This window comes from Vulpes vulpes, chromosome 5, assembly GCF_048418805.1.
Source record: "Vulpes vulpes isolate BD-2025 chromosome 5, VulVul3, whole genome shotgun sequence".
In the NCBI taxonomy this organism is placed as follows: Eukaryota; Metazoa; Chordata; class Mammalia; order Carnivora; family Canidae; genus Vulpes; species Vulpes vulpes.
In genome coordinates, this window is record NC_132784.1 from 124,688,049 (window position 1) to 124,706,091 (window position 18,043).

Consider the following 18,043-nt stretch of genomic DNA (forward strand, 5'->3'; position numbering starts at 1 on the left):
CACCCGCCGCCCCTGCAAGGATGCCGAGGTCCAGGCACGTTGCCGTGCGGCGCCCAAGTGCTCCCCAACACCAGCCGGGGGCCGGGGATCCCCAAGCCCAGGCCGGCCTGTCGGGGGAGGGCGGGAAGCCGAGCGGGGGCCCCGGAGCCCCGCTGCCCCGCTGCCCCGCTGCCCCGCGCGGGATCCGGCGCCCGGGCTGCCGCAGCTGCAGGGTGGAGGGCGGCGCGGCGGGCCGGAGCCGGGGGGGGGGGGGGGGCGGGGGGAGGGGGCCGCGCCCCGCGAGCCCGGGGGCCCGCGCTCCCCGCCCTCCTTCCGGCGCCGCGGGGCTGAGGCCGAGGCCGGGCAGGGGCGGCGCGCGCGGCTCGGCGAGGGCGTCTCGGGAGCGCCGAGGGGCGGGGGGAGGCGCAGGCCGCGGAGGAGGCGGAGGAGGGGGAGCCGCGGGAGGAGGGGGAGATGCCCGGAGCCGCCGCCGCCGCCGCCGCCGCCGCGATGCTCCCGGCCCAGGAGGCTGCCAAGCTGTACCACAGCAACTATGTGCGGAACTCGCGGGCCATCGGCGTGCTGTGGGCCATCTTCACCATCTGCTTTGCCATCGTCAACGTGGTGTGCTTCATCCAGCCCTACTGGATCGGCGACGGCGTGGACACCCCGCAAGCCGGCTATTTCGGGCTCTTCCACTACTGCATCGGCAACGGCTTCTCCCGGGAGCTGACCTGCAGGGGCAGCTTCACGGACTTCTCCACGCTGCCCTCGGGCGCCTTCAAAGCCGCCTCCTTCTTCATCGGCCTCTCCATGATGCTCATCATCGCCTGCATCGTCTGCTTCACCCTCTTCTTCTTCTGCAACACGGCCACGGTGTACAAGATCTGCGCCTGGATGCAGCTCACCTCCGGTGAGTGCGCGCTGCCCCGGGGGCGGCGGAGCGGGGCGGGGGTGGGGGGAGCCCCGGGGTTCCCCAGCCCGGCCCCGGCGCCCTGTCCCGGGCTTCCCACAAGCTCCGGAGCGCGGGGGCCGCGCGGGAGGCGGGGCGCCTGCTGGGCCGGGGGGGGGGGTGCGACCCCCGGGCGCCCGGGGCGCGAGCGGGAGGCGGGGGGGGGGGACTGGGGGAGCCCGCCGGGGAGCAGGGCCCGGCCGCGCCCCGGGAGCCGCTGGCGCGGGAGGGAAACTGTTTCACTCCGTCCCGGGCAGTTATGCAAAATAAAAATAAAAATAAAAATAAATAATAATGCATCCTCCACCTGGAAGGGAGTCAATGCCAATTCTGCTTTGGGATCCGCTCTTTGAAGAACAGAGCAGCTTAGACCGTCCCTTCGCAGTTCCCCAGGTGTCACGTCCTCCGCTTGCTCCCTTGTCCGCGAAGGTCCTCACCTGAAATCCTCCAACGGAGAGCCCCAGGGGGTCAGGGCGTCTCGGGATCTCATCCCGGGGAAGGGGCGGTAGGGACATGGGTTCACAGGGAAGGTCTCGTTTCTGTAGCGTTTCTGATCACTTTTTTTTTTTTTTTTTTTTTTTTTTTTGCCCGTGCATGCGAGATTGTTGCGAGCTGGAGGATATGAAAGTACTTTTTTTTCCCTGAGCATCAAAGTTACTTTTAACCCAGAAAGGATGGGAGGTGCATTTCTCGTGGCTCTGGAGACGCCCGGGGCCAAACGGACGCCCCTCTCGGCTGCCCACTCTGCCTGGCACCTTGGGTGTCCTGCCCTCTAAGGGCAGCCTGGTCCCTCGGGCACTGGACACCCTCCTGTTCCGACACCGCTGGGGTCTTTTGGTTTTATGGATGGTCTGGTTGTGGAAGACCGTAGGATATCTCAGGCAGTCAGGCTGCCTAATTTGTGTCCTCTTTTATTGCCCCCCCCCCCCTTTAAAAGCTGTTACCTTCAAAGATTTTGTACTTCTGCCTGGAGAGGTTTTTTGGGGGGAGAAGGGATCTGATCCCTGAGTTTACCAGTGTTGTAGGATGATCAAGTCCTTTAGAGGTGCTGGGTGAGAGCATTAAGGTCCCTGATCTTCTATTGCTGGTTGATATAAGAGAAACTTGTGGGAGACTAAACTTGGGTTATGGAAGTATTTGCTTTGTATGAAGTGTGTCTCAGCTGATTGTGATTTGCCCTGTTCTTTCTGGGAACACGTGCAGGTGAAAGGCAAGAAGTGAGCACCAGCTGAGAAACCTGCCCCCCCCCCCCCTTTCTCCAGACTGCTATCCTCCCGAAATGCTCCAAGCACTCCATGGACACCCTGTGTTTTTACCTGTAATGTTAACTTCTATGGTAATTTCAGGAGCGGACTAACTTTGACATTGGGAATGAATTCATTTATTACAGTTCTTGACATTTGGCTCCGGTTTGACTTTGAAGACAATAGGACATTGAGGATGCAGATGCTTTAGAAAAAGAATTGACCCTGCACAGCTAATTTTAATTTTTCTAAGTTAAATGACCTATTTAGACTGATGATTCAAATTAGATTGTTTTTTGAAGGTTTGAAAGAAATTTGCAGGTGATTTCTGAACAACATGTCCTTAAATATTTTATTTTAATGAGTTTTTGTACTCTAAACCCAAGCTTTTTTTTTGTTTTTAGTTTATTTTCAAAAGGAAAGAAAACAATCTTTGGGAAAGAACGACCAGTTTTGGAGTTAATACGACTGTAACTATGATAGTGTTTTTTTTTTTTCTTTCCTTTTTCTGGAATAGAGCACACAGGAATCATTCTGGGGTAGTTGAAATGCGATGTCATGTTTTCAGAAGTTTCACATAAATATACTATCCTGTTTCCCATATGTCAACATCAAATGTGATGATGGCCTTTGTACTAATGAAGACATTTGGATGTTTGCCTCATTTTTGGAAGAGTCCAGGTCGTTAAGTTCTAGGCATACTTTCTAAAACCTTTATTTGCAACTTATTTTGTATTTATTCCTCAATAAGCCACAGAAGAGCATAATTTTACTTATTAATACAATTTATTAAGGAAGAATTATTATGATGATGGGCAGTTAAGAGTCAAAGTCAGCTATATCCACAGATTTTGAAAGAGTGGGATATAGAAGATATTTTTGAAGGATGTCTCATTTACCGTGGTTCTCTTTTTTAAAGTCTCATGGCACTAACGAGAAATCTCGCATGATGGAAGTTATTTTCAGAGTTTGGGTTCTAACCTTTAGACTGAATGTTAAGCTTTCCTCATAATTTAACTGTACCTAGGCTGATCTCAAGTGTAATTTTCATGCTGTGAAAGATGAGACTTAGTGTGCTATTTGCTTATTAGAGACTATTTAACCCTCACTGGAGGTCAAAGGATTAACTTGTGTATTTAGGTATCTAAGCATTTTCATGTAGTAACATTGTAAACCAGAGCCAAGTAGAACATAAAATCCCATATGAAATGATAAGAAGATGATGAAGCAGGAGACTTTTTTGGGGCAATACAGTACCAAGAGTGATCCTTTTTGTGATTCTGAACAATGAATAGAAAAAGTACTTAATTTATTGGACCTGAAAATGATGTTGCTCTTCTCGCTAGATATGCGAAGCACATATAATTAATGGTGCTATTATGAACACCTTGCCCTGTCCCTCTTGCTCTCCCCTGTAAATCATTATTAACCTCAGTAGAGTGAAGCTGCTGAATTAGGATCTAATATGTCATACTACTTCTGGATGTAATCCTAGACTTATGGGCCATGCCTAATATAAAGACTGAAGACAAAGAAAAATACATAAAATAAGTAATAACAATCAGAGATACAAACTTTTCCTAATCTGCAGGGAGACAACTTGAGAAGAAAAGAGACTTTTCTTTTTTTTCTGTATGATTTCTCTAACATTAACAGGAAAGAGGTAGATCTGTAATTGGTCAAGTAGGGTAATAAAGTCCAGATTTTTTTTTACTTATAATCAGGATGGAAAGGGAATTTTGTTGCTCTGGGAACTTGGTTCTCTGTTTCCATGTTCTCGTTTAAGTCAGTGAGTTTTGGTCGGTTTGCAAGTCTATTAATAGCCAAGTCTCATAAAGGTGTTGTTTTGTTTATTTGTTTTATTGACTATAAACCATGTCTGGAATTGTTTCTAGATGCCCAAGTGTTAGCCATTATAGACCAAAGAAATTCATCCTTCCTTCCTTCCTTCCTTCCTTCCTTCCTTCCTTCCTTCCTTCCTTCTTCTTCTTTTTTTTTTTTTTAATAAGCTAAAGCATTAAGGGGATCCTGGCTGGCTCTATCAGTAGAGCAGGCGACTCTTGATCTTGAGGTTGTAAGTTCAAGTCCCACACTGGGTGTAGAGATTACTTAAAAATAATAAAAAAAAAATATTTAAAAAACTAAATAAGCTAAAGCATTAAGGTACAATATAAGGTTTTCTAGGCATCCACCATGGGCTTCTTGGTCAAAAGCAGCAGATGGGGAGGTAATTGCTTTCACCTGTGAAGAAGGGGCACCAGATCCAGGTTGGATTTCTTTATTCAGGAGGGATAAGGTTAGGAGAAGGGATTGCATTTACTACATCCCTCCCCTCTTGTCATTTAGAGTATACCAACAAGAAGAGCCACCAAGATGGCAAGACTCCATGGCAAGGGCTGAATTGCTTCGTCACTTTCCCCGCTTCCCACCCTTAGTTGTTTCCAGCTCTTTTTAGCCAACTTGATTTCTTAAATTTTATGACTCAGTTGTTTAGGTGAGATGAGGATCATCAGAGGTAATCCCTGCATTTCTTAGCCTGCAAGAAGAGCCTTTATACAGTGTTATATGATACTGTCTCATGGCACCTCCTCTTTTCTTTGATATCTTAATCAACATTTGAGATGATAAACTTGTTTGTGCGTCTGTCATCTCTAGTGCATGGAAAGTTCCACAAAGCCATATCTGTTTTTCTTCATATCGTATAAAGGTCACGATCGTGGACACTGGAGTAAAAATATGTGGGTTTCAACCCCGGCTCTGACACTCACTGACTGTATGACCCAGGGAATTAATTTCTTTATACTTCAATTGCTCATCTGCAAAGTGGACACGTACTTGGACTTACCTCAGGAGATTGGTGCAAGGGTTAAAGAGCTAATGTGTCTACTGAGTTCAGTACCTGGTGCACTTAGTAAGCAAGCACTATATGAGTGTTAGTTGTGGTTACTGTTCTTGTGCTATTACTTCTTGGTCTTGGCACACTGTAGTGTGTGTATGCCGTAGACTGAATAGCAGATATTCAATAAATTGTTGTTACTGAATAGAAGAAAGAATGATTAATGGAGTGAAGAATGAAAGGAGAGATTTAACATTTCCCACATGTCATGTTGAGAAGTAAATCTTGTATATTCTTTGAAGTCATGATGCTCATCTTTCTCATTGGTTTGTGGCATCGGCAGTAATCGCACTAAAGAATCTCTTCCAACATTCTTTGACAGCAATGATTGTGACTTGACAGCCTAATTTGTGATGAACTTATTTCCAAGTGGGAGTCTCTTCTGATGCGGGCATAACAACCTTTATTACAACCATAGGACATAATCAATCATAACTCAGGATTCAGCAGGTTTTTCTTTACCATTTGATTTCTCATGAAAAAAATAATTCAAAATGGAGGTTTTATGTAAGAATCAAAAGATCAGGCTTTCATAAGAGCAAGGACCCCGTTAGAGATTGACTTTTCTTACATACCTTCAGGAGCAATCCAGATGGAGGAGGATGTATCGTCTAGGCTTTCCTTTTGTCTTTCTGTAAGACAAATGATGTAGCACATCATTGTAGATGTGTTCTTGGACTTGCCAGAGGTCCTGCCAGACTGCTCAGATGGGTGGCCTTTGTGTTCAAAGCTGTGATGCTGGTTTCCAAAGAGAGGACCAGGTTGGGATTTACTGGCCCTCAGGACCATCATCAATTTTTTTTCAAAGATTTTATTCATTTATTTATTCATGAAAGACACACACACACACACACACACACACAGGCAGAGACACAGGCAGAGGGAGAAGCAGGTTCCATGCAGGGAGCCCCACGTGGGACTCCCTCCCGGGTCTCCAGGATCACGCCCTGGGCTGAAGGTGGCGCTAAACTGCTGAGCCACCCAGGGATCCCCACCATCACCAATTTTTACTGTTAGGCTGGTACTGGGCATCTGAAAGAATGAGATCTGCCTCAAAGAGCTGCAAATCCATTCTATGTTCAGAGTTGCAGGATGACCTTAAAAGGGGGTTTTTCCTCTGTCGAGGCATTCCAAACACTAGGCCAGATGCAGAGGGAAGAGTATACAACTGTTGAGGGCAGTTTTCATTTTCTAACAACATGTTCCACTTCTAAGAATTTTCTTTTTACCAAGTCAGACTTACAAGAAAGTGAGTTGAAATGAGAATTTAGAAACTGGTATTTTTTTTTTGCTTTTATGCAGTGTGACAAGGGATGTGACAATTGAAGAGATGTTGAAAAATATATTAATGCGAATGTCAAAACAAATGATTTTTATAACAGATTTTAAGTGAACATCTGTGAAAAATAACAGACCCTGTATAACCCCATGCAGTGTATTTTTGGGTGTTTTTTTCCTTTGGTGCAGGGCTGCATATTTAATGGCTTTTTTACCCATTGAAAAATATGAACAAAGGTGCCTCGTCCCTCCCCTCACTTAGAGTATACCAACAAGAAAAGCCACCAAGATGACAAGTTACCCATTGAAATTTTTTTTTTACGCATTGAAAAAATGTTAACAAGGTGCTCACATACTTCTGTTATGTAATAAATAAATAAATAAATAAATAAATAAATAAATAAATAAATAAATACTTAACCAGAATGTGGAATCAGATGCTTAACATGAAAACAATTATTTAGTGATTAGTGCTTACGTTTGGTATGACGTTGTATCAGAGAATCCAGATGGCCAGGCCAGTGTATTATGTCCCTACCTTAGAAATCTTTCAAAGTGAGTAAGAAGGGATCCCTGGGTGGCGCAGCGGTTTGGCGCCTGCCTTTGGCCCAGGGCGCGATCCTGGAGACCCGGGATCGAATCCCACGTCAGGCTCCCGGTGCATGGAACCTGCTTCTCCCTCTGCCTGTGTCTCTGCCTCTCTCTCTCTCTCTCTGTGACTATCATAAATAAATAAAAATTTAAAAAAAAAAAAAAAAAAAAAAAAAACAAAGTGAGTAAGAAATTTTAAGTGAAGAAAAGAGCAGAGCAGAACATATAGCTGTGGGTGGCCTGTGTAGGTCTGGGCACTTGTGTGTGTGTGATGTGAGGCTATGGAGAAAGTAGTAGAGAGAACTTCACATCACACTGGCATGAAGCAAAGAGCATATGCCCTGAGAGAATTCTAATTTGGGGGCTTAATAGCATGATAACTGGGAGAGTTTTAAAGCATAATTTCCATAATACATTTGAACTTTGGGGGTCAGCACCAGCTTTAATTAATGTGATTTTTGCTTATAATGAGTCAACTGGAATTTTTATTTGATACGAGGGAAGACCAAGGAGTTGACCTTTATTCTTAATAATAACAAGAAGGTATTAATAATGACAGAAAATAAGAGGCTGGTTCATATAGCAAATAGTAGGTAAGTTGTTTGATGGCTTAAACCGAACACTGTTATGAAGAGTCATTGGGGCGATTCAAAAAAGAAATAAGCAAAACAACTTCTGCTAGCATTCTTAATGTTCACGTAATTAATTTTACGCAGCTCTCCAGTTGTGACTATGATTCTGTGATGCTTCTACTGCGCCGGGTCAGAGCATCTTCCTAGTTTAAACCGTCCTAACTGTAATCTTAAATACATTTTGCATCTCTTCTGCTGAAATGGAACAGAAAAATGGGTGGTTGCAAGAGAAAGATAAATTTTGGACCACCAGAGACATGAACCCTGTCTAACTACTATTGGACAGAATGAAAGAAGAAAGTAAACCTTTCTGAAGTGGAGTTGCAGGCCTTTGATGACCATACTAGGTCTCACGTACCTGGATTCTGATGTCTTTCCCACACTAGTGAAACCGGGTCTGCAGCACCATAGAGGCCATCTCTATATGCTGAATAGGACCTGAAATTAGGCTAATTGCATGGAATTTTGAGATTATGACTTATCAATAAAAGAGCTAGTAGCAGAGGCATGAAAGGTAGTGAAATTAGTGGTAAATGATGGTCAGTTAGAAAAGAGGCCTTAGCTCCAAACAGAGAGATCTGAATGAATCAAGAGAGTTCTCCTCATTCTTTGTCCACTTAGAAAACAATGGCTCACCTTAGTTTTGGTATATAGAATGCATCACAGGCCCATTTGCCTAAGTGTCTGGAGATGCCTTGTGGAAATAGTCTGGGGGGCAGGGTGCTCTGCATCTCCCTTTTTTGCTTTAATGAAGATCAGGAGTGAGGTTGCAGAAATCAAAATGAGAAATGTGTATCATCATTGACAGAAGGCTCAGCCTTTGAGAAACGGGCAAATAGATCCAGCTGTGGAGAATGACAGGGAAAGCAAAGAGTGACACCAATAAATGAAATATGAATAGAAAAAGCGAGAAGAAATTCAGGGTTGCAAAGCCTGTGGAATTTGACAACACTAAAAGCCTGTTGAGGCTGATATCATCAATGGCTTAAAAATATATTGGCACAGGACAAGCAGAGAGCTGGAATATGCATTTGTAGGGCAAAGCTGTGTGCAAATCCCAATTCCCAAGAAGGAAAGATTAAGGCTGTGCTGTACACCCCCCTACCTCTCAGGAGTCATAATAGATTCTAATATCAAGCTATTCAAAGAGAGAGATGATCGAACTTCCTGTAGCAGATGAAAATATGGAGGATTAAAATAAGCCAACCAAAGAAAGAAAAGGTCATTGTGAAACTTGACAAATAGAATTCCTATAGTTTCTCTTTGAAAATCTGGTTACAGATTGTGAAGCTAAATGGATTTCTATAATGCCCTTAATGGGGAAAGGGAACTTACAGGCAGTATTTAGGATAAATATATTTACAGAGCATTTTAAGAACATGGAGAGTTGCAAGCTAGACTAATTAAATTTAAGATTCAGGTGATTAAGACCCAGCAATATTATGAATCTCTGTAATGCCAAATATCAGTTAATAGAAGATCTACACTTTAACCAGTTGGCTGAGCAAGAGGCAGCACTGAATAGTTAGCATTTTTAAAAAACCTTTGTAGAGAAAGGAAGGCTGCCCTGCAGCGTTTTGCAAACTATGGTTGGTGACCTTTTGATGGGTCATGATGTTGAAGGTGAATTAAAACAATAGGAAATATGAATATAATGTTAATAGTAAGGATTTTGTGAAACCTCTACTTCTTACAATATTTACATATGTGTATGTGGACTAGATCACGATATATAATGTATTACTTACCTGTGGGCTGGATTCAAAATGTTTGAAAGATGCTATTCTAGAGGAAAGACGATTGGATAGGTTTAGAAAAATAATAATCTGGAAAATTGTGGAAGTTTGGCACCAATTCATAGGTAATTTTGTATTTAGAGAGTAGATTAGGTAAAATATACTTAACCTAAGTATATTTGAGACATTTTTCTTTGCTTTTCTTTCTTCTATCAATGACCTTGATCACTGATGTGTCCCAATTAGATTGTGGGTGGATTGAAAGAGAGAATTATTTTTCCAGCTGTGATTGACTGGCCATTCATGCTATGAAAAATGACACAGTCCATCTCTAAGCAAACATTTAAACAAGTGTACTTAACCCAGTGCCAAATGGATATAGACTCAAAAGCTTTTAGGAGTTGGAAGGATATTAATAATTATTTAGCAGCTTCTTCATTTTCTAGATAAAGAAAAAGTGATAGAAAATACTACTGAGCAACTACCATTTGCAAAAACCTTTTGTTTAGTATATTTAGCTTTCACAGTAGTTGTATAAGGTTAGTATTATTATACCCATATTGCGGATGAAGATTGAGGCCTGAAAAATTATTCAAGGGCTTGTGCCAGTGAGTGGTTTGAGCCAAAATCAGACTTTCCCCCTTTCCTGCAGAATGTTGCCTCTGAATCTGAGAGAGGAGTCTTGCCAAAATTACACTTTAGTAGAATTAAAACTAACACATCTGATTCCCAGTGCAGTTTTATTTCTACTACTTTTCTTTTGTTTCCCAACTTGACATGCATTGGCCTAGTATATGCCTCCAGTATGCATTTTCATCATGCCGTGTCAAGGGAAGAGGCTGGTCTTTATAGGGAAAATAATTGCCAAATGTTTACCAGACTTTTCTCTTCAAGCCTGCTTAGGAGTGCGGAGGTGTTCCTCATCTCTTCCTTTTCATTTTCCTAACCTAGAGCCTGGGTGGTTCTTTGCCCACAGCATCCTCTTGTTTACGCCTCTGGGCTTATTGCTATTATCCTTAGACTGAATTCGTATGGGCCAAGGGCTCTGTTACCCATTCCTGCCCTGGCTCAAACGCAGAAATGTTCTTAGTGGATTTGCTTACCAATGGTGGTGTCAAAGGTGGTGATGCCCCTGGACAGGATTGCCAAGTCACAGACACAATTCCAGGAAGGTTATAGATAGATGTGGACAGCTTCTAGAGGCATCAGTGTGGGGAAGGGGAACTGGTATGTGGTCAGAAGATGTCTATCTTGACCTGCCCACTTAGGGCTGGATGACTTTGAGCAAGTCATCTGATTACTCTTGGCTTTTCATTTTCTTCACTCCTTTCATTTTTCTAAGGTGTATATAACTGTGTTACAGATACATAAAAAGAGATTGCAAGTTATGGACATTAAAAATACATCATCTGCTAACTAGTTGCTGTGCATTTACTGACAAAGTAACTGGTAGGGAAACCACCAAAGATAGGGTGCACTTAAAAGAGAAAACAAATATAGAACAATCCTAGACAGACAGGTATCCAGAATTAGATTTCCTCAATGTAATGAAACTATAAATAAAATTACCTATCTACGAGGATTCTTAGGATTATTGAATTAATGCATGTGAAATGTATAACTAGACCTGGCACACAGTAAGCACTCTATAAATACTGGCTGAGTCTACTGTTGTCACTGTTACTCTATTACTATTAAAGAGAGCAGGGCTGGAGGAATGGGTAGGATTCAGAAAATTTAGTAGGCAGAAGAATCGAACTCCAAATACACAACGTAAAGAAGGACGATGTCATTTCACAACTTGTGTATGTCAGACCTAACTTGTTCTGAGGATCCAGTAAGATAATGGCCGTGAAAGCCTTTTAGAAACAGCACGGTGTTATATATAAATGCCATTGTGCTTCCTGTAATGGCTTTTCTACATCACTAACAAAACACCATCTTCAGCTTAGAGTTTAAGTTTGTGTTAACAAACCCTAGCTCTTCCATTTTATTTATCTAGAGTAATGGCTCAAAGTAACAAAAATGTATTTTGGAGGTAATTTTGAATGCTTAATAACTTCAGCTAAACAAACTTATCACAAGGAGCCATGTTTTGAAGGCAATGTGGATCAATCTTTCATGTCAAGACCTAATTAGGTACTTAGGCATTCTTATTAAGTTCCCCCCCAAATGATAGGGAAATATTATCAGATATTACTCAAAATATTTCCTCTTGACAGTTATCAAAAGCAACACTGAATATTCTTGATCTTTAGTAACGTCCTGGAACAGGAACAATTTAGAAGTAGCATTTTTTTCCTGTACGGTTTTAAATGTAGCTGCAATATGTTGAAAATTAGGTTTCTCAATGTTATGTGTGTGAGTCTTTATTTTTTTCTTCCTAAGCAAAGAAAGAAGTGATTTAAGATTCTCAGATTAATAGTCAAATGGTGATTGTTGTTCTCTTTTTCATTAACATGTTAATTCCTTGAATTTCTTTAGCTTTCCTAAAGAAAGTAAGAAAAACAAACTCAACATTGCTTCTTATTAATATTTTTAGTTCAAGTTTAAAGTCATCAACTTTTATAAAAGGAGAATAGCAGTTTGTTATGGCTACACGTATGACTTGACCCAAACCACTGAATTGAATACTGAACAAATGAACGTTCTCTGCTCCACATAGTATCAAGATGCCTTTTGTAGTAAATATCTAGAGTTGAGGTTGACAAGAGAATTTATTAAATGGTGATGCTCCATCAGACTCTGCTTTTAGACACGCTGGTGAAGAGAGATTTGGTGAGCACTGCCGGGCAGTATCCCAACTGTGTCCTGGAGGTCATAATGAATAGCTCTTCTCTTCCCGACCTCTCAGTCTTCTGGAAAGGGCTCTCCAGCAAGATGAACTCAGATGGGGAAATGGGCCAGGTTCTACGGAGCCCTACTTCACTTTACTGAGACCCCTCCATTGAGTGCAGGATGGGCTCTAGAGGGAGCTCCAGCCCTGTCATCTTGTGTTTCTCAGAACTTTCCCTTTTATAAGGTCAGGTCCAGAGTCATTTTCCCCCTGATACTACTTGCAAGATAACATTTTAGAGGGTAGAGAGCGAAGGATAAAATATGAAGGGTGCAAAAGAATAAGAAAATGGATTCACTCGGAATACATGCAATAGAACAAAAAGTTCCTTTATCTACCAAGAAAAAGCCAACTCCTCCTAGACTTTTCTGTAGTTCTTTGTCTTTATATAAATTTTTTGAAACTACTCTCTGTAATTTCTCTGACCTTTTAAAAAGCTGTTTTGACTTTCCAGTGACCTGCTTTTGTAGAGGACTCATTGGGATGGTCTTTCCCCATCAGAACATTTTGGCTAATTTTTCTTAGTCTGGAGATGGACACTTTGGAATAACTTGGACATCACCTGGAGAATTGGCAGGTCCCTGGAGACCTGGTATAGTAGGTTACTGGAAAATTCAAAAGAAATAGAGGAATACAGAACTGCAGAATTTGAAATAGCTGTTTGATCTTGGTGGTCATGAACTATGCATTATGGCTGCCTCTCTACAGCAGCCTGAGCACATTTTGAAAATGAGAAAAGCAGAATTGGAAATTACATTCCTTGGGAAACTTTAGGGACTGTTCAGAATCTAAAAATAATGTTTACAGTAACTCAGAACACAGACCCCAGCCATAGGCAAATGGGCACCTAATTGTATTACGAGCTCCTACCTATACATCCTAGTTTCCATTTCCTTAAATACAGCAAAATGAAAAGAAAGAGTGAGTGCTACTATACTCACACATACTGTTCTCCACTGGAAGCACCCAAAGAACACATAAATTCCTTTCTTCTTTTCTTTTCTTTCTTTCCTTTTTTTTTTTTTTTTAAGTGGGACCTGAACTCAGTCTGGTTTCTATTTTATCTCTTTGGGAACCCGAAGTGCAGAAAGTTCTTTAGAGGAAAACTCAGAAAGCACACTACCTGCTCAGCATAAAGCCTTTTTTCCATCTCATACTCAAAAAGCATTTTAAAAAATCCTCACCAGAATTCATTCCCCTTACCTAGCCCTGAGGCCCCCACTCTGGCCCTAGTGCCTGGCAAAGTGTCTGTTCCTGAACAGGCCAAGCAGAAAATCTGGAACTGTACTGGTCATATGGTTTAATATGGCACACTAGCATCACTGTGGGACCTGTTAGGATTTGGGGCTGTGTTTCATGTGCATCGAACAAAGGGGAAACGTTCTGCAATCAATAGGAGTTCATTTGACAAGAGCTGTTCCCTTCCGCTGTGTACTATTAAAGAATTGAGTTTTTTTACAAAAGGTTTCTAAAAAACTAACCTAATGATTGTGAGAAGTAGTCCCTGAACACTAAAGTTTTAACCATGATAGATGTATTTAGGAAATAGAGTGAGTCTCACATACGGTTCTAATTCTGTAAGTCTCATGGTGACATGAGCAGTTCATTTGGAATTTATTCCTAAATGTGTTAAAATATTATTTAAGTTTAGTGTAGAAATATGACTTATATGGATGCAAGCTTGAACTTGTCCAATGAAAAGAGGAGGTGATTTAAATTTCTATTGTAGGGGCGCCTGGGTGGCTCAGTGGTTGAGCATCTCCCTTTGGCTCAGGTCATGATCCCAGGGTCCTGGGATTGAGTTCAGCATCAGGCTCCCTGTGGGAGCCTTCTTCTCCCTCTGCCTGTGTCTCTGCCTCTTTCTGTGTGTCTGTCATGAATAAATAAATAAAAGTAAAAAAAAATAAATTTTTATTGCAGTTACCACATTATTTAGACTAGCTATCATTCCGGTTTTGCTTAACATTTGCGGAATGAATCGTTTCAGTTTATCTGCGAACGCGTTATGGATAATATACTTTATATTTGTGTGTACATACCTGTGTGTTTTTATGTGTACAGTTTAAAAAATATTAACAAAATGACCACTTGTGTATCCACTAACCAGTCTCCTGATGATATCTGCCCAGAGGTAGCCACTTCCCTGAGTTTTGTGTTATTAACCTACATTCCTTATAGTTAGCATTAATACTAAATATACTGAATATATATCCAATATATTCCCAAGTAACAAGTTAATGTTTTACTGTTTCTGTTTTTAAAAGAAATGTTTTCAATATTTCACTGTTCAGTATGACATGTGCAATAGGTGCAAATATTTAATATTTAATAGGTTATGAAAGTTCACTTAACATTCCTCCATTGATAAGAAGTTTTTAGATTTTGAATGTATGTTGAATTTATTAAATGTACTTTCTTCTACCTACTGAGATGGTCAAATGACTTTTTGGAATTAATACTGATGATATGAATTATAATACTGGATTTTCTAATGTTAATACATTTTAAAACCAAAGCCAACTTTCACACCCATCATGAGAGTCTCTTGTATTGTATTATTTTTTAATGTATTTTCATGTGTAAGGTTGTGTGGATGGTAGAGTTTTTTTGTTTATTTTTTTTCAATTTTTAATTTTTTGCATTGTCACATATCTTCATCTAGTTTAAGTATCAGGGTTATGTAAGATCCATAAAAGTAGTTGAGAAGTCTCTTTTTCTGTTCTTTGAAAGAATTTGTGTATTCTTGGAATTATCTGTTCCTTGAGTATTTAATAGAATTCTATTGTAAAAATGTCTGGGCCTGATATTTCTTTATAGGAAGATTTTTAAACTACTGATTACATATATTTAATTGTCTTAGAATCAGGTTTTTAATTTTGTCTTCAGTCAGTTTATAAAGATATATTTTCTAAGAATTTGTCCATTTCATCTATATTGTCAAATTTAGTGGCATAAAGCTGTTTATACTATACTCTTATAATTGTGTTTGTGTCCTGTTTTCTTTAGATCAATTTTGCCAAAAGTTTGTCAGGTTTACTAGTTTTTTTTTATTTTTAAAGACTATTTATTCATGAAAGACAGAGAGAGAGAGGCAGAGACACAGGCAGAAGGAGAAGGTTCCCTGCGGGGAGCCCGATGCAGGACTCGATCCTGGGTCTCCAGGATCACAACCTGAGCTGAAGGCAGACACTCAGTCACCCATGCCTCCCTATTAATTTTTTTTAAGAACCTGCTTTATCTCTGTTATTCTTCTGCATTACATTTCTCTGTTCAATAGCATTAAATTTTGCTTTTATTTTTTACTTTTTTCCCCTTCTATATTCCCTAGGTTTATTCTCTTGTTCTTTTCCTAACTTCTTAATTGGTTACCAAGCTCATTAATTCTTATCTGTTACAAGCTTATGGAAAAAACTCCTTATCTCTAGTGAGACTTTTGAAGAGACCATCCTTAAAAATTTTGATTGGGAATTGTATACAACCATCTCAAGCATTACACAAAATGAAGAATATATGTTCTTCATGAAAGAAAGCTCAAATTACATATTTATATTTAATACTGGATATATATTCAATATATTTTATATTAATACTTTATATTCTATGTGTCTTCTATGAAGTAAATTTGAATGTTTTTACAAAATCACATATATATGCTCCCATTTATTCTAGCAATTGCTATTGTAATAATATTTTCTGTGTGCATAATGATATGAAAAATATAAGAAAAAACTCAAGATCACTAAAGATCAGTGGATGCCACCAAGGTCAGTATTTGCTTTAATGCTCAGTTGCTTCTCTGGATTTTTGTTTTGTTTATTTCCTTACCTATAAAGGATTTTTCTTACTTTACTATTGCTGAGCCATGCACATGAAAAAAAAGTTTTGAATTTTTATCCAACATTTTTAGGTATTCTATGTGGGAGTGTTTTTTGGGTCATCTGGTCTGCCATGTTTCCCAAAATGTAGATCCCATGGGTAATATTCAGTTGACTTTGTTTAGTTCTATGGCCACATGCACTCTAAACTTCCAAGTGCCAAGTCACCAAATTATGCCATTGCTGAAAGAGGGAACAATCAAAAGAGTGTGGATTGATGCATATAAATTTATACTTTCTGAATCTACTACTCAAAATTCATGAATGTCCCATAGTGAGTTAGTGTCATATTTTTCTTCTTCTTCTTCTTCTTCTTCTTCTTCCTCCTCCTCCTCCTCTTCTTCTTCTTCTTCTTCTTCTTCTTCTTCTTCTTCTTCGAGAAAGAAAGGACAGAGGGGTGGGAGTGGGGGGGGAAAGAGAGAATCAAATGCAGACTCCATGCCCATGCCCAGTGCAGAGCCTGATGTGAGGCTTGATCTCACAACCCTAAGATCATGACTTGAGCCAAAACCAAGAGTTGGATGTTCAACCAATTGAGCTGCCCAGGTGCCCCAGAGTCATATTTTTCTAAGATAAGCCATGTAGTAAAAGCAAAAGAATGAGTCTCTACTTCCAGTGACATATACATGTAATATAGATTCCTCTCAGCTTTTTTTAAAAAGATTTTTTAATTTATTTATGAGAGACACACAGAGAGAAAGAGGGAGAAACAGAGAGAGATACAGAGAGAGAGGCAGAGACATAGGCAGGAGGAGAAGCAGGCTCCATGTAGGGAGCCCGACATGGGACTCAATCCCGGGTCTCCAGGATCACGCCCTGGGCCAAAAGCAACGCTAAATTGCTGAGCCACTCGGGCTGCCCTCCTCTCAGCTTTAATATAAAAATACCAAATTACCTGACAGAAATATTGTCATTGGGTTCTCAGTTCTTTTATTCTTTCATTCATTCATTTATCTTTCCCTATTGCATGCCTAGTATGTGTATTAGAGAAGATATGGAACCTAAAGCACTTCTAATATTAAATACTAAATATCTCTTCGTGATTGATTTTTCTTCTTAGGATTGGAAAGAGTTCCGAATTCCTAAGAAGAAAAATGTGGAGGCAGCTATCACATACTAGAGAAGTGCATGAGCTCTGAAACCAAAACATCTAGGTATGTGTGATGGCTGCGTCATTTACAAGGTCGTTGTACGACCTTGGACCAGTTCTTTAGCCTATCTATGCCTTAGTTTCCTCATCTGTAAAGTGAGCATAAATATAGAACCCATCTCAAGTCTGGAACACAGAAGACACTCATAAATATTAGGAATGCATATGACCATCATCAGCGTTGTCATCATCATCATTAGAAATTGGTCCCAGAAGGAACAAAAGAAAGTATAAAGTACTGCTGTTCTATAGAAACCCCATATCACCTCAGAGTATTTCTCTTTTATTTTATTTTTTTAACTTTTTTTTTACATTATTTCTCTTTTAATCTAGAAAAGAAATCATGTACATTTTGAAGGTGTAAATTCATTGCTACCCCATTTTTTATTGGGTAAGGTTAGCCCTTTCCATTCTTGGTCTATGTGGGAATTTTATAACAGAGAATGAAGGAAGCTGTGGAACTTCTGTGAAGTGGGTGCCTTTTCAGTTCTCTTGTTGGGTTGAAGATTGGGGTTCTGTAGAATGATATTACTAGGGCTCAGAGAAGAAGTGTAGCAGTTAAGAGATTGTGGTTCCTTGTGCCCTACGTACTGGAAGCTTCCTGAGGGCAGGGATCATGGTGGTTTAATTAAATTAATTAATTAATTAATTAATTAATTACATTTAATGCTTAGGGTGCTTTTGTTGTAGTTTGCCTCCTCTTTCAATGCCTTAATTTCTCAGCTCTTTTTAGAGAAGGAGTCAACATAGTGATTTTCCCACAGAGTCAGTGCAACCGGAGATCTTCTCATTTTCATATGATTTAAGCTCTACTTAAGAAAACAAGGTCCCTATTTTTATTTCAAGTTTCAAAATCATGAACTGTGAACCAAAC

At 40.4% G+C, this 18,043-nt stretch overlaps 1 protein-coding gene across 3 annotated transcripts in view; it reads left to right on the forward strand.

The window, feature by feature from the left end:
• Positions 1–362: 362 nt before the first annotated feature.
• LHFPL3 (LHFPL tetraspan subfamily member 3) overlaps positions 363–18,043 on the forward strand; it is a 544,676-nt gene continuing 526,995 nt past the window's right edge. For all 3 annotated transcript variants that reach the window (XM_026006078.2, XM_026006079.2, XM_026006077.2), the window contains exon 1: positions 363–892. In XM_026006078.2, coding sequence (XP_025861863.1) covers positions 454–892 — 439 coding nt within the window. In that variant the 5' untranslated portion in view covers positions 363–453. The remainder of the gene's footprint in view (positions 893–18,043) is intronic.